The 24,778-nt window shown below is 36.3% G+C and overlaps 2 protein-coding genes across 7 annotated transcripts in view; one reads left to right on the top strand and one right to left on the bottom strand.

Moving 5' to 3' along the window:
• The first annotated feature begins 5,327 nt into the window (after positions 1-5,327).
• On the top strand, positions 5,328-11,396 carry LOC121983958. Its single transcript, XM_042536675.1, has 8 exons — positions 5,328-5,657; positions 5,762-6,046; positions 6,434-6,487; positions 6,567-6,776; positions 8,769-8,914; positions 8,992-9,089; positions 10,795-10,919; positions 11,002-11,396. The coding sequence occupies exons 1-8, from the start codon at positions 5,466-5,468 to the stop codon at positions 11,158-11,160; spliced, it is 1,269 nt and encodes a 422-aa protein (XP_042392609.1). The 5' UTR covers positions 5,328-5,465; the 3' UTR covers positions 11,161-11,396.
• The window catches only part of LOC121983957 (protein LONG AFTER FAR-RED 3-like), a 58,268-nt gene continuing 42,649 nt past the window's right edge, over positions 9,160-24,778 (bottom strand). For 2 of the 6 annotated variants that reach the window (XM_042536671.1, XM_042536674.1), the window contains 8 exons: positions 17,919-18,026; positions 15,668-15,763; positions 15,505-15,603; positions 15,309-15,383; positions 14,070-14,201; positions 13,859-13,974; positions 12,068-12,258; positions 9,160-11,225 (listed from right to left, as the gene is read on the bottom strand). In XM_042536671.1, coding sequence (XP_042392605.1) covers positions 12,084-12,258; positions 13,859-13,974; positions 14,070-14,201; positions 15,309-15,383; positions 15,505-15,603; positions 15,668-15,763; positions 17,919-18,026 — 801 coding nt within the window. In that variant the 3' untranslated portion in view covers positions 9,160-11,225; positions 12,068-12,083. Of the gene's footprint in view, positions 11,226-11,421; positions 11,531-12,067; positions 12,259-13,858; positions 13,975-14,067; positions 14,202-15,308; positions 15,384-15,504; positions 15,604-15,667; positions 15,764-17,918; positions 18,027-24,778 lie in introns of those variants that run through there. The other 4 variants (XM_042536672.1, XM_042536673.1, XR_006112740.1 and 1 more) reach the window with 4 other exon arrangements.

Below are 24,778 nucleotides of genomic sequence, written 5' to 3'. Positions count from 1 at the left end.
TCATTTTGGGGATACGCACTGGAAACAGCAGTGTACATTCTGAACTTAGTACCTTCTAAATCAGTTTCTTCTACTCCCACAGAATTGTGGAATGGGCGAAAGCCCAGTCTAAGACATATTCAGATTTGGGGTAATCCAACACATGTGCTGAAACCATATGCTGATAAGTTAGAATCTCATACAGAAGCTCGCGTGTTTGTGGGGTATCCCAAAGGAATGAAAGGTGATTTATTTAATAGTCCTAAAGACCAGAAGGTCATTGTTAGTACCAATGCCCAGTTTTTAGAAGAAGACTATATAATAGATCACAAGCCCAGTAGCAAAGTTGTTTTAGAAGAACTTAGAGAGGACACGTCTACTTCAGTACCAACAGTACAAGATGAAGTACCACAAGAGACTGCAACACGTGTCACACATGATACACAACCACAGACTGTGCCCCGTCGTAGTGGGAGGGTTGTAAGGCAGCCTGAAAGATTCATGTTTTTGGGAGAGTCTTCGGACTTGATCCCGGGTAAACATGAACCTGATCCCCGAACATATGACGAAGCACTCCAAGATATAGATGCAGCATCTTGGCAAAAGGCAATGAATTCTGAAATAGAGTCTATGTACTCTAATAAGGTCTGGGAGCTCGTAGAACCACCTGATGGTGTAAAAGCCGTTGGATGCAAGTGGATCTACAAAAGGAAAAGAGGGACAGACGGGAAGGTAGAAACCTTTAAAGCTAGGCTTGTTGCGAAAGGGTACACTCAGAAAGAGGGAATCGATTATGAGGAGACCTTTTCACCGATAGTCATGCTTAAGTCTATCCGGATACTCTTATCCATTGCTGCTCATATGGATTATGAGATTTGACAAATGGATGTCAAGACAGCTTTCCTTAATGGAAGTCTTGAAGAGAACATCCATATGAAGCAACCAGAAGGGTTTATTGAAAAAGGCAAAGAGCATCTAGTGTGCAAGCTCAATCGGTCCATTTATGGACTGAAACAAGCTTCAAGGTCTTGGAACATCCAATTTAATGAAGTAATCCAGTCATATGGATTTATTCAGTGTTCGGATGAGTCTTGTGTATACAAGAAGTGTAACAGAAACGTGGTGGTATTTCTTGTACTATACGTAGATGATATTTTGTTAATTGGCAACAATGTCAAGGTATTATCGGACGTAAGGGTATGGTTGTCCAAACAATTTGATATGAAGGACTTAGGAGATTGTGCACACATTCTTGGGATCAAAGTTATAAGGGATCGCAAGAAAAGAATGTTGTGTCTGTTCCAAGCTTCATATATAGATACAATCCTTGCTCGTTTTAGCATGCAGGATTCCAAGAAAGGTTTCTTACCTTTTAGGCATGGAGTAGTTCTATCTAAAGAGATGTCTCCGAAGACATCAAAGGAGATAGAGGACATGAAAGCAGTTCCTTATGCTTCGGCTGTAGGAAGCCTAATGTATGCAATACTATGTACGAGACCTGATATCTGTTTTGCCGTGGGCATGGTTAGCATATATCAGAGTAACCCTGGACAAGGACATTGGACTGCGGTAAAGCATATATTAAAGTACCTGAGAAGGTTTAAGTAGTAGATGATTTGCTCCCTGTGGGATACACGGATTCAGATTTTCAATCAGATAGGGACAACAGTAAGTCTACATCAGGCTTTGTGTTTACTTTAGGAGGTGGAGCCATTTCATGGAGGAGTGTTAAGCAGAAATGCGTTTCGGACTCAACCATGGAAGCCGAGTATGTAGCAGCCTCTGAGACAGCTAAAGAAGCAGTATGGCTTAGGAACTTTCTAATGGACTTAGATGTGATTCCTGGTTTGCCCAAAATCATCACAATTTATTGTGATAATAGCGGTGCAGTTGCAAACTCGAAGGAACCACGAGCTCACAAGGCAAGTAAACATATAGAGCGCAAGTACCGCCTGATACGAGATATCGTGAAGCGAGGAGAAGTTGTCATCGCCAAGATTGCATCAGCGGATAACCTAGCAGATCCTTTCACTAAGGCCCTTCCGGCGAAAGCTTTTGATCGGCATATGGAGGGAATGAGAATCAGATGTATGGTAGAAGAAATGACAGCTTAGTCATTAGTATAAGTGGGAGATTGTTGGAGTGTATACTAAAAGCCTAAGCTTTTGTAAACATTTGTTTTGAATAAAGAATCACATTTGATCAAATTATCTACATTTGTTTGTAGTTGTTCAATTAATTTATATTGTAGATAACATAGTATGTGGTGTCACATGCAGAAGATAATGTTATCAGTACCTTATAAATTATAAACAGTAGCTCACGACCAAAATATAAAGGAACAAACCATTAGAAGGTAGTAGTGTAATTAGGTATTAGTTTATCTTGACTATATAATTACACTAGTACACTCAGAGTGTATTGAGTAGGATCATTTGAGGTCATTTCTTTTATACTGACTTTATAAAGGAACAAAGATCTCAGTTATTATGGAAGTGTGTGCTCTTAATCCTAATATAATAACAAGCACATATATTTGATATTTATTTCTTTAATTTATCAATGGGTGAGATTTAGTTCGATGAATCAATAAGCTCGATAAGTTGGGAAATGATATCACTTATAGTGTGTGTTGTTGATTATAGAAGGAAACTGTGTCCTAGAGATACTAGGTTGATAATGTTCACAAGAGGAGCTCATAAGGATTATCATGTTAAACCCTGCAGGTAGACTTAGTCCGACATGACGGTAAGGTTGAGTGGTACTACTCTTGGACTAAGATATTAATTAAATGAGTTGTCAGTAACTCACTTAATTAGTAGACATTCGATATCTTAAACACAGGGAGACTAACACACTCATAATAAGAAAGAGCCCAAAAATGTAATTTGGGATTGGTGCGGTAGTTCAATAATAGTTCTCTAGTGGAATGAATTATTATTGATAAAATTAAGTTGTGTGTTCGGGGCGAACACGGGATGCTTAATTTTATCGGGAGACCAAAACCAATTCCTCCTCTCGGTCTCTATCGTAGCCTCTTATAGAGTACTATACCCACCTATACCCACCTTCTATACCCACCTAAAAGGGGTCGACCAAGCTAGCTTGGAATCAAGCTAGGGCCGTCCTAAGCATGGTTTAGGGTGGCCGGCCCTAGTTTGAACCCAAGCTAGAGGAGGCCGACCATATTAAATTTAAAAGAATTTTAATTTTAATTTTTATTATGTGGAAGATATAATTAATTAAAGAGAATTAAAATTAAAATATCTCTCTTGTAAAGGATCTACAAAAGATTAAAGAAAGAGATTAGATCTCTTTCCTTATTTGTAGATTGGTGAGATATTTTATTTTCTATTTAAAAATTATTCACATGTTGAAAAATTAAAATTATAGAAATATCTTTTTATCAACTATGAAGAGATTTTTGAAGAGAAATTTTATTTTAAAAATTTCCGACGTCCCTAGCACCCCCATCAATCCGTTATAGGGGTAATACAGAGAAAGTAAATCATGAATGACTATTAATCTTTGGAATAGTGATTAACATATAAAAAAGATATTTACCTTAACTATATCAAAATTTAAACCTTAAATTTTATAATGCTAATACTTTATGGGCTAGTCATAGATCATCTTAAGAAGCATGATATTAAAATGTAATCAAGAGTTTATGCAAGATAAAATCTGTCTATTCCACGCCATTAGAAAAGAATAAATCAAAGAAAATTATCATGATTTTTGTCGAAATTCAATCCTGGTTCAATTTTATAAATGCACAATATGTTTACTGAGTACGCCCTGCCCGAAGGACAGATGTGATCAACAGAAGGTGTGGAGGAGCGGGCTTTAATTTGGAGTTACTCCCTTTTTTGACAACTCTGCCATTTTTTTTTATAAGGGTTCAATGAACCTAAACATGGGGATCGGATTAGGGGTCTTGCTTCGCATGTGCATGACAGGTGCTAAGACACATCTAAAAGTGATCCACATATTTCAATATTTAGGTACGTTATGTTTTTAAAAAATTTTAAAGCCTAAATATTATATGTTAAAGTATCTAAAGATTTTTTCGTTTAAATTTTTTAACTTAACATTATAATCTAATTCCAGAATCTTAAAAGCAAAATTTTATTGATTTAACCCCGAGCTAAAAAAAAAATATTATTTAGCAATCAAGGTACTTGGATTTGATCAGATGCCCCAATCATAGATGAAATTGACATACAACGTATCAAAATCATGTATATATATAATAAATGAGGATGGAGAAATATGAAATCCGATCATTATCTTTTCTATTCGTTGTAAGAGCACATCAGTTTCTCTATAATATCTCTAAAATTTGAGGTAAATCATACATTTTATTAAATTTAGATAATTATTTTTCACTACATACTATATCAGCTATCTTAAAATTTCCATTATCTTTATTTTATTATTATTATTATTCTCTCTTTTCTATTTTTAATTATTTTTTCTTCACCTAAAGTAAATAATATTTTAATATTTATGGAATGAATTTTATTTACTAAATTTAAGGAATTATTATTTATGAAATTTAAATTTAAAAATTTGATAGGATAATTAAGATAAAAAAAATTTAAAATTTAAAATAAATTTGGTGTTTAAAAAAAAAATTGATATGGATGTTCTCGTGACAGGACCCTAAATTCCATGGGATACGACGAAATTAAGCAAATAATTTTGAGTGTAATTGCATTTTGACATTTGAATGAATACAGCTCTCGGCCCATCAACGATTGACCGCGAGTGAGGCAGCTTGCCGCTTTGCCGCCACAAGATCGCCTGTGGCTACGAAGGCACTTATGGTTTCCCGTCTAAATCGGTCGTTCAATTAGTTCTGCCTTACGTGAGTTGAAAATGAATAGAAAATTTGACTAAATCGTCAATTTTCGTCCCATTGAAATAATTTATAAGTTTTTATTAAAATATATATATATATATATATATATATAATCATTTGTTTCCAATTAATTTCCGCATTTTAATTAAATTAAATTGCTAGATTGTGATTTTTTTAAAATTTCCAACGGATTTAATAATTTAATTTCTAGGCAAGAAGATAAGAGGATCATTCCCATCCTCACACAACCTCCCTTTTTCCACAAATTATTCTTGGTAATTTTTAAAAAAATATATTTATTACTATTTTTATTATAAAAATATATTCTTTAAAACAAGTTACAGAATCACTCTACTATTTTTTGTTTTCAGTTAATACATAAATCTAATTTAATATTTATGTATTTTTAAATCTAACTAAAATGCTTAAATAAAAATAATAATAATTTAACTCCTATTATAAATTCTCTTGCACTTCTTTCACTTTCGGCAATTTCAAACTCTGACTGCTCCGCAGATATTTCGTTCCTCCAGCTCCGAGTCGCCGCCGCAGCCGCAGCCGCAGCCGTTCCTCTGGTTCAAATCATCTTCTTCGATTCTCCTGGATCGCTCTGTCTCCATCCATGAGTTGCGTCGCGCTGAGCGCCCTCACTCTCCCTCACGCTTCCTCCGGTCTCCCGAGGAAGGCCTCTTCACGCCGCAGCCTCCGAGCGGAGTCCCACTCGTGCACGGCCAGTGCCGCCGCAGAGAGTCTCCCGCGCCTTGTGCTCCACGACTCCCTCGATGAAGCCGGAGTCGAGACCAAGCTCGCCCGAGTTCGTGATCCCCTTTTTCCTCTCTGACTTTCGGACGGAAAAGAGGTGCCATTTTTTTTTTTTTTTTTTTTTTTTTTAAAAAAAATTGTTCGATGTTGGAGCAGGATGCCAGAGAAGGGTTCGTGAAACAGATACAGAGGCTGTCGAGAATCGGCGGAGAGGCGAGCATCGTCGTCAGGGTCGGAGCCGACCTCGCTAGGGCGGCGCTGCAGATCGCGGCGGAGGATGATTCGCTCATCTCCCATTCGTCGGTTCCGCTTCCGGTGGATTCTTTCATCGAACGGCTGGATGATCTTTCGATGGAGTTCTGCTCCCTCTACATGCCGCCTTTGAAGTCTCCGCCAGAGGTGTTTATTGGGAACCTTGAACGATATTTCTATGTTCACAAGGTAACATACTCGAAAACTAGGTCAACAATGTACGCTCAAATTGTGCATTTTTGCAGACGAAATCAGCAAGAAAGACCATAAGGAAAGTAATCTCAGTCAAAATTTGACACCCAAAAGATCTGTCGATGAGTAAACATTCGGCGTTTCTGTTTAACATGGTCATTAATTGTCCTATGAATTTGTCGTTTTGATCACTATTTGATTTTTGAATAGAGGGAAAAACCAATCATCAATGCTGTGTTTTTCAAGCTTTTGTACTTAGTCAATATGATTTAGGCTGGGAATTCTTTAAAAAAAAATGAATTAATCTTGTGTGAAAGTCCATCCTCAACCCCCTTTTCCCCCTTTTATTCAGTCTTGTGTAACTCGTTTACATTTCTTTTTTAGGGATTTCATAGAGCCGATGCCATGTCGGATGCTCGATCCTTGTATCTTCATTCGGTAATCTCTGATTTTGTCATTGATCTTGTTTGACTATTTCTGAATCTTCCTATTAACTCCTCTGTTTGATATTGTACAGGCTTTGACTTGTCGATCAGGATCAGCAGGCATACTGTCACTCATATACTCAGAAATTATAAAAATGCTACGAGTGTATGGCTTTTTGGAGTTTGATGTGGAGGTCCATTTTCCTCACGACCTTAGTAGTCTTCCTAGGGGATATCAGAAACAGAAAAGCCAATCATCTGATCAATCTCATATTATTACGACGAAGTCGCTTTTGGTGAAGGTGAGTTCATGATATTTTTCTATAGGAAAATTTGTGTTTTTATTTATGCATGAAGCAAGTCATTGCCCAGTGGATTTGTATCCTGTATAAGGGATAACCATTCTAGGTATGAATATCTACTATTACATGGATGAATGTACATGAGAAATATCTCAAAATATATGTTATGATTCATAACACATTTCAATTTCCTAATCATCCAAAATTGTAAGACACAAACATGTATCGACAACAAGATGCTCACAAACTTAATAACAATCATGAAATTCACACAAGAAATTTTACACAAGAATCTGAAACTCGACATAATTTGTGATCACTAAAGCACTCAACAAGTATACCCTGAAATAACACATGTTAAGGAAGACTAACATAGCAGAAATTCATAAAATTACATCAACCCAATAATTTTTTTAAAAAATCCAACACCAACATGTGAATTTCTGTGTACAAGAAATCTCTAAAAATAATTCCAAAAACATATCAGAAATAACTCTCAATAAATATAGGAAATGTATTTTTAATCTCAAATGAATGTCTCGAAGCTACACTTAAGAAATGGTCAATTATCTTGCTACTTGCTAATTAAAGATAACTCAACGCTCCCCATACTCAACACCTATGAATAACTTATGAGATAAAGAAATAAAAAATAAATCAAATATGACTTTGCAACAAAATCTTCTGACCGCAATGGTCTCATCATGATATTTTACTCCCAACTTTGCTCCAAATAAGTTATTATTGCTCAATGGCATATTTGAAAAGTGATGATTACAAAACACAAGGGCATAAGGAATCCCAATCTTACTGGAAACACTAATACAAAAGAACTAAAACAATAGGCAATATTCAAATTCATATGTCAACTGTATTCTCATGGCTCATGCTTCTAAGTATCTAAGCCCACACCATTCTGTATGATCCCTCTAGCTCAACACATGCAACTCTAAATTCTGGGGTCAATGAAAATGAGTTTTATATAATCAGATGTAGGACTGGAATCATCTCAGTGAGTTTTATGTGATGTAAGTTGAATTTAAATACAAAGAGAAAACTTCTTGTGGCCGTTGATATCATCTAGAAAACCCTAGCTGAACCTAATCAATCTCCCCCTTGTTTGATGCTTAATTACATTTATCATCTTTTTTTCATAATCTTGATTGTCATCATCATTAACTATTGTTCCTAGGACTAGAATCATCTCAGTGAGTTTTATGTGATGTAAGTTGAATTTAAATACAAAGTGAAGACTTCTTGTGGCCGTTGATGCCATCTAGAAAACCCTAGCTGAACCTCATCAATCTCCCCTTGTGTGATGCTTAATTACATTTATCAACCTTTTTTTTCATAATCTTGTTTGTTGTCATCATTAACTATTGTACCTAGGAGTATTTTATCTCATTATTCTTAAAATTTGCTTATGATTAGTATATGTGATAAATGAGTAGTTATTCTTGTTTGCATAACAACATTCTTGCCACACAAAAAGAGGTTTGAAACACCTAGAAGTTACTCTTTTACACTTAATTTATGATTTTTGGCATAAATACTATTTTTCGGTGTGAAGCACATAATGGTTATTGCATCACAGATGGAGTAATATGTACTGACTTCTATGCTGAAACGGAAATATGTAGAAGAATAAAATTGTAGAGAAAAAGCTGATTATCATCACTTTGTGAAGGCGTATCTTAAATTTAGGCATTATAGTTCTGTAGGTGTGAAAATTGATGACTAATATGTGCTTACCTAGTACCTACTGTGTAGAGGAGGTATTATGTCAAAGCAATAATGCTTAGAGCCAAACATACCTCATAAGTCTGATGGGATAATTATATTATCTTTATCTATTATGCTCATTTTGTCACTTGAAAATTTTTGAGAGAAAAAGAGTCTTTTGTGTTCCTTTTCACATGGTCATGACATTTAACTTTTCTTGTGGTGACTAGTAAAACTAACATGGAAGGTTTGTAACATTTTCGTTTATAGATCTTAAGGGATCTTAAGGATACTTTCTGGCCGTTCCAGTATGATCGTGCTACTAGTTTATTTATAAGAGCAGCACATGCTGCAAATCTCACTTTTGGATCAAGATCTGTTGGAGAAAGACACTACAATTCAGGTGGCAGTGCCAGGTCTGCATCTACTTCTGTCTAGAAAAAATAATATGAAAATGTCTAGTCCATTTGCTTATGTTTTTAAGCAACTACAGTGGTTTCGAAATAGCTTCTTCAAAGGCTGCTCATCATAGAATAGAGCGTGGAGTTTGGACTATCGCTCGTTTTGGTGATATGCGGCGTGCATTAGCAGGTGTGTACAATTCCTACTGTGCGTTTCCAAGTTTACCAACCTTTTGTTTTCATTCTTTTCTTCCACAGACCTTGAGTAGGAACATAGGTCACTATCACGGGGTAAGCACCATATGTGAAATTTGGATGATTACTAACCAATTGAGGAATCCTAGATTATTCTATCAAAATATGATTTTATATTTTGCTAGTGTTCAAGGGGCAATGAAATAGTTACTTTATTTTGATTTTTTTATTCCTCTCTTCTCAGGTCCCTCTCTTTTGCAAGGTGAAGAATAGATAAGCTTATCAATCTTATTTTATTTAGAAAATAAAAATGTGTAGAAATTAAATGAGTTGGATAAATCAATAATTTCATGATCTGCAAGACCTCTAAGATAGTGTGCTTATTAAAACACCTAAGCCAGATATTTATCCAGATACTAGCAAGTAGAGGATTTAAGCATCTTCTATATAACTGGTTAGAAATTCTTCTGTATTCCTTTGTTGTTATCAAGGAATAAAAGTGCAAGTGATCTGTACTTAGCACTTAGAAAGGATAATGATTTCAGTGATCCTAGAGTTAAAACCCTTGTAGATTCAACTATACATTTAGGGAAAAATAACAAGAAACTCATATTATAGATATTGTAGCATAATAGATAGTCCGATGTACATTGTAAATCACTCGCCCCTGCTATAACATACGCTGATAACAAGTTGGGTAGATAAAGAACTATTTTGGGTAGAAATCTTTGGAAAGCATTAAAGAGTGTTGAGGTGCCTAAAATACACTACAGAATACAGATTGCACCATTAACATATTTGGTTTAGAAGGATACAGCAAACTAGATATCTGTTACTAATGACCATACATATTAGTGAGGCTTCACAAGACTAATTGCGAGGGGTGTACATGGGATTGTTGTTGTGCTTGTGGCGGCTGAGATCCTAAGGATTTTTGTTTGTAGAGGCGCGCAAGGCATGTTGCACTCATGAGATAGTCCGATGTACATTGTAAATCACTCGCCCCTGCTATAACATACGCTGATAACAAGTTGGGTAGATAAAGAACTATTTTGGGTAGAAATCTTTGGAAAGCATTAAAGAGTGTTGAGGTGCCTAAAATACACTACAGAATACAGATTGCACCATTAACATATTTGGTTTAGAAGGATACAGCAAACTAGATATCTGTTACTAATGACCATACATATTAGTGAGGCTTCACAAGACTAATTGCGAGGGGTGTACATGGGATTGTTGTTGTGCTTGTGGCGGCTGAGATCCTAAGGATTTTTGTTTGTAGAGGCGCGCAAGGCATGTTGCACTCATGAGATTTCTAGGATGGTCCACCTATAGTAGAACAACTCGGTGAGCGTAAAGCGTCAATGTCATACTAGCTATCATGTTAACGTTAACAAGAAGTCTTCCACTTATTCTAGGAAGTCCCCACTACCTTTATTAATTATATTACTATAACTTTGCAATTTACGCCATGTACTAGACCGTAGTTAAAAATGATCCCTAGTTTACAAGATCCCTAACATTCTTCTTTCTCCTCTATCCCTTCTAATTTTCATCCAAGTAAATTTTCCTCTAATTTTTCCTTGGAATTTCTGTACTCCAGAATTAAAGGTAAATATATGATCACAGTGCTCTCTTTCTTTTCCTCTTAATTTCCTGTTTGATGTCACAACAGCTTATTAATCTTTTTGTTTGCGCAGCCTGTGAGAGACTCGTACTCCTAGATGCAGGTCATGAGGAGCTAAGAGATTATGCAATTCTTCTATATCACTGTGGATTCTACGAAGTATGCTTACAGTTCTTGAAGTTGTATCAAAGCACAAAGGTAAAAGCCTATTTACCAGATCATATGCTAAGATGGAAACTACCTTACCTTTAACTAAAATCAAGGATCTTGTTCTGTTCAGGATTCTTGCTGCAATTCACGGCCTGATAAAATGAAAGAGTTGGAGGAAGATCTTACTTTAAATTTAATGGCCCGAGTAAATCTCATTCTAGGTGAGGAAGGTTGGAGCAAGTCTGATGTTAGTACAAAATATTGGGGTAGAAGCCCTGAGCCATGGTAGTTTTTTGTTGTTTTTTCTTTTTCATTTCGCTTGTAGTTCATATTGGTCATCTCGAATTCTTGATCCTGCACGATCAGTTTATCGTTACTGTAAGTTGTCTTGTTGATAACAGATGCATATAGAATGAAAATAGTGGTTATATAGAAAGAAAGTTGTTTGTAGGAATTTGGTACAAAATTGCGTCTATGTAAAAAACTTGTAAGGAAAATATGCAGTTTCTTGTTAATTATTGGTAAGATTCATGTCCCAAATAATTGAGACCTGTTCTTGGTATGCATGATTTGATTGGAAAGCTTGAATCAAGCTTCATACTGCCTTGAGAGAGTCAGAAACTGTCCTAAAAAGATCTACCAAAAAACTTGCCAAATATCTGCATCAATGTCAATATTTGATGATATTAGTACTAATGAATTGGATCGACAAAAATATTAAAACTATAATGCTGTAACACCATTTTCAAAATTAAATGAGTATAATACGGATGAATACAGATGGCCTTAGTGTTGTAGCGTAAATGTTTATGTTGCTCGTAAATAAAGCTTCTAATGCCAACAAATAATTCAAAATTGAAATAATTCAGTTTTGTTTCTTTGATAAAAAAAAATTTACAAACAACATAGTCATTCTTGTTACATGCCAGACTAGATGGGTGAAAACTGATCCAGAATAGAATGGAAACATCATATAACCACTGTCAAACCGCCCTTTTCAATCGTCATTTAAACAAACTGGTCAATCTAAATTTGCATCTCCAGGTCTCAACGATTTGTTACTGTTATGGTTAATGCACATAACATGGTAGGATCACCTTACAATTTGGAAGAAATAACTATTGTCGCTGATTCCATAATCAATACCAAAATGGCCGATGAGTCTTTGATATTGGACAGATTGGAACATGGCTTACCAAAAATTCAACATTCTCAAGGATATACTTGGTTTCCATTCACATAGGTCGCCAGTACAGTATCAGGTAAATTCTCCAAAAGTTCATCCCATGAATTGGCCGGCAACACGACAAAGTCTGCATACTTGGCCTTGGATAGGCTGCCCAAATCTTTGTCGAGGAAGGCAGCATATGCAGCTGAAATGGTGGATCTAACATGGACAGAAACAAGGATAGTCATCATAAGTTCACAAGCACAACATAAATGACCTATGATCATGGAGTATAACAACAAAACGCTTGGTCCGCTCTAGAAGGCGATTAACTTGGAAATGAACGTTAGGATTTTAAACGCTTATAAAGACATGAAGCAAGTCCAACAAGTGATTTGTATGTTTGGCTTATAGATTTTTAGTTAATTAGTTTGTCTTCACTTTTCTGATGGAATAGTTGTCACTATGATTCAAACACTGGGATCAGAATTCAAATTCTAACAGAATAGTCATTTCTTTTCGTTCAGCTTAGTTATTCCTTTCATCATCCAAAGCAATAGCCATTCCAACTTTCCAAATTCTAAAAATATTGTTTTAAGTCATCAACATCCTACCTATCACTTGCACAGTTCTTGCAAGCAAACAATGAGAATAGAGTATTTATTCTATTCCTCGAACCAGATTGTGGAATACATATTTCATTTCAATTCTATTACATCCCCAAGAATAAATATTACGATTTTACTCCTGATAATTCCATTCCGTGAACCAAACATGATGTTAATATTTGAATAGCAAAATACACGTACTCAACTGTTTCACCGTACTTAGAAAGCCCTGATGATTTTATCGCACAAGCTAATTGTGAGGTTCAAGACTGTCATAACCACAAGAATACTATGGCAATATGCAACCTTAAACGTACACCTGAATACACATAATCATGTATTATCTCCATTTGTAGCTCATACTTAATTTGGCAAGGCAATATGTACAAAACAGAAACCCAACCTCCAACAAGCTAAGGTAGACTACAAGATGCTGCAAGCATTCATTAACTCGTGTTTCTTTACATAAGGCACCTCTGAGTACAATAACTAGAATGGTGTGTATTTGTTGTGGTGACTTATATCAGCTATTGAAATATCCATTAATCACTCGGAGAGTCTACCAGATGATGAGTAAAGCTGACTTTCAGACTAAAGATCAAATGTGCAACAATTGTAAAAACAATTTTGATGACTAAAGGATACATGTCGAGCACTTGGTGGACGTGCAATATTATGATCCGACCATCACATGCCATGCATATGGATGAAACATCATACTATCGTGCCCACTTAAACAGACGGACAAGCTGGTCATGTGGGACTATCTCAACAATTGTATATTGTAAAATTTAAATTCACAGACTTGTTTTATATGATCTTTTATCAAGTTTCATATTTTGTTGAATTTATACATATAATAAACTTTGTAAGCTATTTAGAGACAAAAGATCTCATTTATTCAATTAAGATTACTTACATCCAGTCCTAAAAACTACTAAAGAAAATAGTTTTTTAATAAACAAGTTCAAATGAGTTTCCTATTTATTAAGTCTAAGCTTCTTTCTAGTTGAGGTTGATGAGATTTTAATAAACAAGCATGAACATAAATTCTAGAGTTCCATTGGGACTGAACTTGGCTCAAGCTCTTCCAGTTTTTTTGAATGAACAATTTTGAAGATAGTTAAAGCTTCACTTGACTTAGCTCATTTCCGGTAATATTCTTTATTAAATGATGACAAGAACCACTAAAATACAATAAGACATCTTACGCTTTCATAGCCTCATCCAAAGTGGTACGCTCACTTGGAATCCAAGCATTTTCCCATCCAGGAGGCACTCGGTGTATAGCAGTCCTGATAGCTCCTAGTGGATTGATATCAGCAACCTAGAAAGAAATGCACCAAACTAACAACTCAAGTGACAGATTAAATTAAACCAGATCAGAAAATGAAATCAAGTTTGGTATCCAAAAATACACACTGGCCAATCAGAACCAAAAGCTACTGTTGCATTGCTGTCAAATAGCGATTTGAATAAGTATGATCCACTCTGAGCCCTCACGATCCCTAGCTTCTTTTCAGCAGGCTCAGCATCATCCAGGAGATGGTCTGGCTGTCAACAATGATTTTGTTATGCAGTGGAATAATTTTACAAGAAAAGTACAGAAAGTGGTGTCTTGAAAACATCATTTTCATGTTTGACCATAGACCGAGCAATATTCACGAGTATCAGAACTTGAACCAGCCACACAAAACAACTCATACAGAAAATAACTTATGCAACAATTAAATTCAAGTATTTGAATTTCTGGCCGTTCACAGAGATGACCTAGTCAACAGGTTCAATAATTCACATTTCCATTTAATAGTATGTAGCCACAACCATTTAATAGATTTTTTTTTTTTCATCATGAATAAAAGGTAATCTGGAAAGGTTCCACTTCTTTTGCTAGTGTGGCATGTTCCTTGAACCATGTACAAAGAGAAAGGAAGAAAGAAATTTCATATATTGTCGTGTGTAAATGACAAAGAAACAAAGAGGGAAGATATTCTGCCTGAAGTCCGAATGACTTATGGCTATGGCTTTTATCTCATACAGAAATAATATCTTAAAATTTGACAAAAAATAACGATGAATTTCTCACTATAGCTCATGAATTGATTAGACAACCCAAAAAAATTGATGTTCAATATTCAAAGCATCACAAAGTGGCAGGTAATAACTAAACCAGACATCCATAAAGAAAAGGATAAAGTTCTTATGCATATGATGGGCAACTATCAATAATAATTTTGTATATTTTCAATGCTGAAACCCCTTTTTTTCCCCCAAATTCTCAAGAGTGAAATCATTAGAAATAACTAAAGGTACTAAGATTCACTGAGAGCTGCTACTAAACAAGGGCATGGAGATTGGAGAGTGAAGACATCCAGACTACTTGGCTTCTTCGTAGTTTGTTTTTCTCCCAAACAGTGGGATGCACAAGACTGACGGCGCAGAGCCAGTTAATTCTCCTCTTATCTCCAAGAAATGACATTCCTGAAAGCAAATTATGTTCTGGACATACATGTTCGAAAATATGATTGAACTACCACAATTCTACCTTAGAGAAGGCACAATCTACCATAAAAGGTAGCAAGTTTGTTAGTTCAATGGAAGGCAATACTAAAGAAGTGAAATATAATTAAGGGAAAACAAATTATATTTCCAATTACCTACCTGCACAGAGGCAATCACCAGTTGTTTACCAAATCGTTTGGGTGATTCTGGCACAAGATGCTGGCAATGTTCAATCTGAAACATGTTTAAGGTCAATTAGTTATCTCCTTAAGATGAAGTTTCCCGTAAAATAGGCTATCTTCCTGAGGCATTTTGTAGTTCAAATTCAAAAGCGCAAAGAACCAAAAGAACACACCTTAAATCTGCGATCCCTCAATCCATTATAAGATGCAACAGTACTATACATATCCAGGACCATATCATTGGCTTTGTCTCCAATCGCATGAATTGCTACCTGGGTATACAGTCAACATAAATTAGAAAGAATTGAGTAGTGAGACAACCATAACAGAAGATACCTGAAGTCTGCATTTGTCTGCATGCATTGTTGCATTTTGAAGCCAAATCATATCTGTTACTTGAAGTCCATAATTGTGTGGATCATTGTCATATGCCTATGAGAACTCAGAGGATTTACATTGTCGATGCTGTATAACTTTATTAAGATAAAATGAAAGATGCGAGAATAATCATGAGCCTGACAGTGGATATCAAAGTTGAAGCAGAGATCTTCATAAGTATGTCTCTAAGTGTGTTAGTGGGTGGTTGGGTAATGTGGAAGCAGATCTAATCAAGAGAGCAGGTTAGTTGGAAAGGTACACTGCGTCCTGGTGAGAATATAGTGGTTGAAGACCAAAAAAAACTTTGTAGTTAGCAATGCATCTGGACATCTGGTGTCTAAGTGCATGTTATACAAACTAGGTGCAGGAATAAGTTGAGGTTGGATGATTCATTACAGAAGTGATAGTGTTGTGATTTGCACAGCAGAAGTAATCTGTTGATATGGCTAGTAGGTGCTCAGTGTGAACCTAAACGAAAACTTCAATTTCTTCTTTTTCTTTTCGTTTTTTTTTCTTGACTTATTCTATTATTGTCTTGCTATATACTCTTCATAAAAATTTAAGTAATTAGTTTTCAGCTAGAAAGCAATTGAAAGAAGAGGGAATCAATTGAGAATCAAAATTTACTGTCCATGCCAGCAACTAGGAAATTACCATATTTATTGATGCGGTGATAAGGAGGGGCCCACCCGGCAGGAGTCGGTTGCCACGATGGAGGTCAGAGTCAAGGCGGCCAACGTTCAGGTATCATATGGCCAAACGGAGGATAATCGCATTGATCGGTCGGGCGATCAAGCTGCCGATCGGGAGGAGAAGGCTCCGTCCGAACCCACCTTTGACTCGGGGAGGTGTCAAACGACCGACGCTCAATGGAGTGTTGTTGGACGCCAGGAGGAGGAGACGATATGCAGAATCCTGGCCAATCAGCTACGTCGCTTGACCAAGCAACCGGACTCAGCTCAAGCTCAGGGGAGTTCCGGCCGAGCGGACGCAACACAGACATAACGAAGTTCCGGCCGAGCGGCTAACTCGCTCGGCCCAGCAACGAACCCAATATGTTATCTCTCGACATCCTTTTGGGAGTTAGTGTCACTGACACCAGGCATGGTCGACAGGAAGATTGTACGACGAAAGCTTCACTCACATCATATATATGCTCGGTTTGTTAAGGTATTGTGTCAGGACACTTTACTGAGAAATTTTTTCAGGGAAAACTTCGAGAAGCGTGCGCACGCGCTACAGGAGCTCTATATAAAGGGTGGTCCAAGCATCGACGGAGGTACGCGATATACACTATTTGCACTACAGTCTTCATTCTTGTTGCTCCGCCTTCTACATCATCGTCGGTGACTGACTTGAGCGTCAGAGGGCCAACGCCGGAATCCTTTCCCTGGCTCGGCACTGAATCTGTCTTGCAGGGCGGAGCGGAGTCTACGAGCGGTCAGCGGGACATCCACATCCCTAGCTTTCCATCTCATCGACTTTCGGATAGGATCATTTATCTAATGTTATCATATGGCTATGCATATTACATAGCCCTAAAAATAATTTGACTTTCAAATTATTCTTGTCCAATTCTAATCTAGTGATACTACCATGCCAATTCCCACCAGCCAATCCCAAATTTACTATAATACTACAAAATAGGAGTTATTCTCCGTGAGAGTTGATTGTTATCTTAAACAAGTTTCTTTTGGAGGGGACTTCCGAGGATACATGTATTTGCAATTCAATTGATAGAATGTAAAGATTGAACTACTATGGTACTGATTAACATTTGCTCAAACAGAGAACACATGCATGTGCGCACCATGCTAGAAATTTCTTTTTGCAAAACCACTCCAGGGTGGAACTCTGCAAAACTAGATGGATCATGGCCTCATTGGTCCATTACAAATATACTATAGTATTGCTTTTCAACAACAGGTAATTTAGTAATATTTTCATATTTGCGAAAAAAAAATATGTTACGCAGCAGTTAATGGTCATTTCAGATAACCAAATCTTGCTCATAACCTAAAGAGCAACAAGTAAAAAGTTGCAATTAATGAGAATGAATATATCAAAACCTCAGTTCTATGTTTTTGATAGTATCAAACCAATTACATATGTAATATGATCATCCACCTGCTCAACTATGCTATGACAGTACTCATAATAAGACGGCTCTAATTCAAATTTATTGCGTTAGGCAAAACTGATAGATCACCTCATAGAACAGTGCACTATTTGAGCCCAAAGAGCCATCTGCAAAAGCTTTCACACCACCAAAATGCATCCATTTACTGAACACTTTACCCTTTTCTTGGATGAGATCCTAATAAATAACAATGGATAAACATAATCACTTAAGATAAATATTATATAATTCTACTTTAACGAAATAGTAGTAAGAGATTTAATAAGATAAGTTGATCATAAGAAAGATATGTTAAAAACAACGATAACTATAACCCCGACTTATGCAAATACATGAACAAAAGATAAGAAAAAACAACAACATTGCATATATAAGAACAATCACCAAAAAAAAAACCCTTCATTTCTTTAGACAATACAAGTGCATGAAAATTTTTACATGATCCAATAACTATCTGAACTACCCAGTAGCATGAAAATACAGATAGAGAACTTCTGTTCTACAATTTGTCCAGAACCAGAAATATGCTGATATTTCTTATCAACTTGATTAACATAAGAAAATCAATTGCGAGCTATTTACTTACATTTCTTTTCATGTTTATGACACTTGTTGCCTAGACCTTATGTGTAGTTGGATTATCCCCAGGTTTTTGCAGTCTGATAGTGCCATAGTGTTCCTTTTCTGTTATTATACTTCTGTGAGTGTTACTCTTATGTACCATGTCCACCTCATGTGGATGTGTTACTAGTGTTGATTGGCATCCAGGTCAAGGGATGTGCCAATGGAATTGTCATGTCGCCAAGGTGAGTCTTTCCTAGCATGGGAAGGGCTCACTCGGAGCATGACACTCTCTGTAAATTATGCAAGTTAAAATGCCCCATGTGATTGTGTATTGGGGACAGAGAAGAGACAATCACTATCAATTTGTACAATCCACCAAACATGGCTGGTACCAATCACCTTTCCACTCCGTGGATCCTAGTGGAAACAAGTGGGCAGTAAAGTTTATTGTTCATAGATAGTAGATGCAAATAAAATATAGTTATATGAAGGTAAAAAAAAGTGGTAAAGATGGAGTGACTTGACCAATGTCCTAGAGCTATAGTAAATATTGGTAGGATGAGATGTTTGATAATATTTGATGAAATGGCTGAATGTCACTTTCTTTGACGATCTTTCCTTTAAATAAGAATTGTTGTACAACCTATCTTAGACAATAAAATATTTACAGCAATTACACTAATTACTGCTAATCTACTTTAGGTAAGAATATATACAGTAATTACTGCTAATCTGTTTTAGGTAGAATATATACAGTTAATACACAAATTATGGTAAATGAGATCTTGAAATCTCATCTATAATTTATGCCATAATTTCTACCATAATCTTAGCAATTGATGGCCCACAACCTTTGCCACTGATATCCCTTCTCAAATTGATGTTGGATGATCAGAAAACATCAATTTGGTAACCAGAAAATGATGTTATTGTCGTAAGAGAGCCTTAGTAAATACATCAGCAGTTTGTTGAACAATGGTGATATGAGGTAGAGAAATGACATGGGCATCATATGCTTCACAAATAGAGTGACAATCCACTTCTATGTGCTTGGTGCGCTCGTGAAGCTTAGCTGTAATTTGGATAGCACTAGTATTATCCGCATGAAGCGGAGTAGGTTCCATTTGAGGAAACCCAGGCTCACCCAACAGTCCTCGAAGTCAAACAATCTCAGAGCATGCAGAGGACATAGCACGATATTCAGACTCAGTGGATGATTTTGACACCCAATCTTGCTTCATGCTTTTCCAAGAGACAAGTGAGTTGCCAATGAACATGCACCAGCCAGTAATGGAACGTCGAGTATCAGAACAACTAGCCCAGTTATTATCACTATATGCAACCAAGTGAATAGGAGAATCCATAGGAAAGAAAAGACCTCGGGTAGAAGTGCCTTGCAAATAGTAAACAATGTGGCGAACAACAGCGAAGTGAAGGTGTCGAGGGGTCTGCAGAAATTGACTAACTTGTTGGACAACAAAAAAAATGTCAAGCCAAGTAATAGTTAGATAATTCAAGCTCCTCACTAAAAGTCTATATAAGGAGGGATCAGGAAGAAAATCACCCTCATCACGACGATATTTAACATTCACTTCTAAGGGAGTATCAACAAATTGACCATCTCGAAGACCAACCAATGTAATTATCTTCTGAATATATTTATGCTGATTTAAGAAAATACCAGCTGCTGTAGAATTCACTTCAAAACCTAAAATATAGCATAAAGGACCAAGATCCTTTATATGAAAGGAGCTTTGAAGGCGTTGTTGAAGCTGAGAAATCAATTCAGAGTCAGTCCTGTAATAATGATATCATTAACATATACTAGGAGCAAAGCAATTCTTGTAGCAGTCTTGCAGAGAAACAAAGAGGAATCATATTGACTCTGGACAAAAGAGAAGTGACGGAATCGAAACTTATCAAACCAAGCACGTGGAGCCTGTTTTAAACCATAGAGTGACTTTTTTAGTTTACAAACATCAGAAGAGGGTGTAGAAAATAATCCTAGTGGTAGACTCATATAAATTGCTTCCTTAAGATTCCCATGTAAAAAGGTATTCTTAACATCCATATGTCGTAAGGACCAGCCCTTAGAGGCAGCAATAACTAGAACAAGTCGCACTGTCATCATTTTTGCTACTGGTGAAAATGTCTTCGCATAATCAAGTCCATACTCTTGTCGATTTTCGAGTGCCACCGACCTTGCTTTGTATCGGTCAAGTGAGTCATCAGATCTCAGCTTAATAGAATATACTCATTTACAACCAATGGGTTTAATACCAGTGGGACAAAGAACAATATCCCAAGTATGGTTCTCTTGAAGAGCTTGAAATTCCTCTTGCATAGCTTTCTCCCAACATACATGTTTAGTGGCCTGAGAATAAGATGTAGGAACTATAATATTAGCTAAAATAGTAGAAAAACCATATCTATCAGGAGGACAACTAATACGATTAGATCTTCGAGGAGCCACTGAAATAGGCACTAGATCAGGGCCAGGAAGGATTTGCGATGCTATTGTCACTAATAGACAAAACTAGGTTTAGAATGCTCAATGGAGGGAGATATATCATTAAAGCTAGGAAGAAGAACACCAATTGAAGGGAGATCTTGTTGCTGAAAATAGTACTCATGTTTAAAGAAAATCACATTTCTAGAAACACGCAGTCGATTAGTGGTAGCATCATAACACAGAAATTCTTTGTGAGTAGTGTTATATCCCATAAATGCACACCTTACTAATTGAGCTGTAAGCTTATGGCATTCATGTGAAGGTAAGTTAACAAAGCAAACACATCCAAAAGTATGTAGCATACGATAACCAAGCTGCATATAGAAAAGACGGAAGTAAGGAGAATCAAAATTCAATTGCTGAGAAGGTAGCCGATTAATTAGATAAATTGCAGTCGACAAAGCTTCTATTGGGTTGCAAGGTTGCAAACTATTTTCATACGTTGAAAATACATGGGAAAGATCATAGATTTATAAGGGAAAGATATCTCCATTGGTATGAGGTCTTTTGGATAGAGCTCAAAAACAAAACTATGAGGGCTTAGGCCTAAAGTGGATAATATCATGTCATTGTAGAGATATCTAAATTTCTTTTAGTTCTAACAATTGGTATCAGAGCCCGGACCGCCAGAAAGTCTGACTGTCGACTGTGCACAACATCTATGGTCAAATTGAGCCATGTGAGTAGAATATTGACCTCGAATAAAGGAAGTGGGGGCTCCCATGTTGAATCAAGAGAACCAGACACCAAGCAGAAAGTCTTAGTTACGGCTAGGCAAGGAAGTCCTAGTAGATCAGGTGAACCAAGGGGCAGGAAGACCTGGTGGGTCAAGGATCGGACGTAGGAAGCCTGTGGTCCTTCGTTTGAGGGGGGATTGTTGGGTTGTAAGGTTGCAAACAAAGTTCCACATTAAAAATACATGGAAAAGATATCTCTATTGGTATGAGGCCTTTTGGGTAGAGCCCAAAAACAAAACCATGAGGGCTTAGGTCCAAAGTGGACAATATCATGTCATTGTAGAGATATCTAAATTCCTTTTGGTCCTAACAGCTTCCACCCAAAATCTAGGCAAAACTGTTGTCTCTAAGAGTAAAGTGTGAACCATATTCAGCAAGTAACGGTTCTTCCGTTCAACCACCCCCATTCTGTTGAGGGTTATAAGGGCATGATCGTTGAGATATAATGCTTTTTTGTTGTAGGAAAGCTTGGAAATCATGTGACATATACTCACCACCATTATCAGACCGTAAAACCTTAACGGGGGTGGAAAATTGAGTCTCAATATAAGCCATAAAAATTCTGAAAATAGTTAACACTTCAGCTTTGGTACGCAGAAGATATATCCATATGAAACGACTATAGTCATCAATGAATGTCAAGAAATATTTATACTACGCATGTGAAACGATAAGAGTAACACCTCAAACATCACTATATATAATCTCAAAACATGCATTAGCACGAGTATCATAGGTAGGAAAAGGTAACACTTTACTCTTTCCTAGTTTACAAAAAGAGCAATCAAGAGATAAACTATTAGAAGAACACTGATTTTTATTTTCATGAAAACCATGCTTCATCAAATGAGACAATATCACATTATTTGAATGGCCTAATTGTTTATGTTAAGCTTCAACCTTATTTTCAATAATAATAGAAGCCAAAGACAAAGTTCTAGGAATAGTAAATTGCAATAGAAATAATCTACCCACTTTAGACCCCCTCGCTATCATCTTCCCTAACCTCCTGCACAAGATAACCACGAGGAGAGAAATTTACATCATAGTTATTATCCACCAACTGCTCGACTAGTAGACAATCCAGGAGTTTTATCAAAAAAAAAGTAGGCAATCCGGAAGAGACAAATACATGACGAAAGGAATGTCCAATATCACCAATAACTGTAAGATTACTACAATTAGCAATCCGAATATTTTGTTTACCAGTTTACTTATGAAGATTATGCAACCAATCAGATAATCCCGTCATATGATTTGATGCCTCAGAATCAACAAACCAAGGAGAAGAAACAATCTTACCTTGACCATGAAGTCCAAGAGTAGAAAATGCTGTGATGATCATCTATTGGACCATTTTTGGAGTAGTAAAAAACTGATTTGTGCCAGCAATTATGGCTATAGAAGTGATAGTAGTGGGGTCTGAGATAGCAGTCTGAAAAGCTTGGCCTCGTTGATTTTCTGGGTGTGTTGGACATTGCTTGATAATATGTCCATTCTGTTTACAATAATTGCAGAACTTCTTACCACAATTGCATGCAATATGCCCAAACTCTTTGCAACTATAGCACTGCATTTGTCCCTTTCCTCGGTTCTTCCCTTGAGCAGCATAAGCAACATTAACAACCTCGGATATCTCCTTAGACGAACCTAGAACAGCTTGTGTAGCCATTCTTTGTTCTTCACGCAACAATTCTCCAAGACATATATCCAAGAAAGGAACAGGATTTCTATTCAGTAATCCAGCTAATGCAACTTCAAATTCTGGCCTTGGTTTCATCAAAAATTGATCGCATCTACTATCTTCATGAATTGCTTGAAGGCTGGCTAAGGCTTCTTTAGGTACCTTTGAATAGATAAGACTAGAATATTCGCTCCATAGATTAATAAATCCAGAATAATACTGCTCAAGAGGGAGACTACCTTGACTAAAGTTACCAATCTCAAGTTCTAGATAAAACCATCTTGCAGTGTTATCTTAATGATATATGCGTTGCAAATAATCCACATCTCCTTAGTTGTACTAAATGAACGTAAATTGTTCACCATATGAGGTTCAATAGAACCTAAAACCCAAGAGATGATTCAAGCATCCTTTGCCTCCCATTGACTAAGTTTTGTACCTTCTTTAGGAGCAGGAGCAGACCCGTCAATGTGATTCCAAAGCTCCTTCCCTTTCAGAAACATTCTGAACTTAAATTCCCATGCTACATAATTCTTTCCTATAAATTTGATAGTCAAAGTCTCTATAGACATTCTTCAAACATTCTTCCAAACAAAATAAAATCCCAAAGCCAAAGTTGTTGATCAGAAATTAATCAAACCCAAAAAAATGAAACAAACCAGAAAACTCTGTAAAACAAAAGCAAAAGAAACTGACAAAGATTCGAAGATTCAATTATGAATTTCAGAACCTGGTTCTGATACCATGACAAGATTTGATGAAATGGTTGAATGTCACTTTCTTTGATGATCTTTCTTTTAAATAAGAATTGTTGTACAACCTATTTTAGACAAGAAAATATTTACAATAATTACACTAATTACTGCTAATCTACTTTAGGTAAGAATATATACAGTAATTACTACTAATCTATTTTAGGTAAGAATATATACAGCTAATACACAAATTATGGCAAATTAGATTTTGAAGTCTCGGTTATAATTTCTGCCATAATCTTAGAAATTGATGGCCCACAACCTTTGCCATTGATAATGTTGTAAGTTCATAGAAAGGGAAAAATCACCAGGCATATGCTTAGAAGCTTCTAAGAATCCAAATTTTTGACCTAAAGGCATGTGCCAGAGAAGTGCTAGAAGTACCTTCTTGAACTAAAGATGCCACTAATTAAGATGGCATACCCTGAGAAACTCACAAATGAAGTATCTATACTCATATGATATATCAGTAGTAGAACTAACATTAGAAGGTTTACTGCCAAGCAAACCATTATGAGGAACTTTAGAATAAGAGAGCATTGGAGAAGTCATAGAATCCAATATTTTGGAATAAAGGTAACCTTGTGTTGGTGCAATTGACCTCTAACGTTTTGATGTTTGTTTGACAATATATTTAGTGGAGCATGGTCAAAGTTGACCAAGTCAAGTGAGAAGTC

Source organism: Zingiber officinale, chromosome 5B (assembly GCF_018446385.1).
Source record: "Zingiber officinale cultivar Zhangliang chromosome 5B, Zo_v1.1, whole genome shotgun sequence".
NCBI classification, from domain to species: domain Eukaryota; kingdom Viridiplantae; phylum Streptophyta; class Magnoliopsida; order Zingiberales; family Zingiberaceae; genus Zingiber; species Zingiber officinale.
The sequence above is the reverse complement of the archived record's forward strand: the minus strand, read 5'-3'. Positions and strand labels throughout refer to the sequence as shown.

Bases quoted from the DNA above. Each gene is read 5' to 3' on its own strand.
- LOC121983958 (XM_042536675.1), top strand. From the start codon at position 5,466: ATGAGTTGCGTCGCGCTGAGCGCCCTCACTCTCCCTCACGCTTCCTCC. The intron at 5,658-5,761 runs GTTCGTGATCCC...ATGTTGGAGCAG, and splicing joins TCGAGACCAAGCTCGCCCGA to GATGCCAGAGAAGGGTTCGT. The intron at 10,920-11,001 runs GTAAAAGCCTAT...TGTTCTGTTCAG, and splicing joins AGTTGTATCAAAGCACAAAG to GATTCTTGCTGCAATTCACG.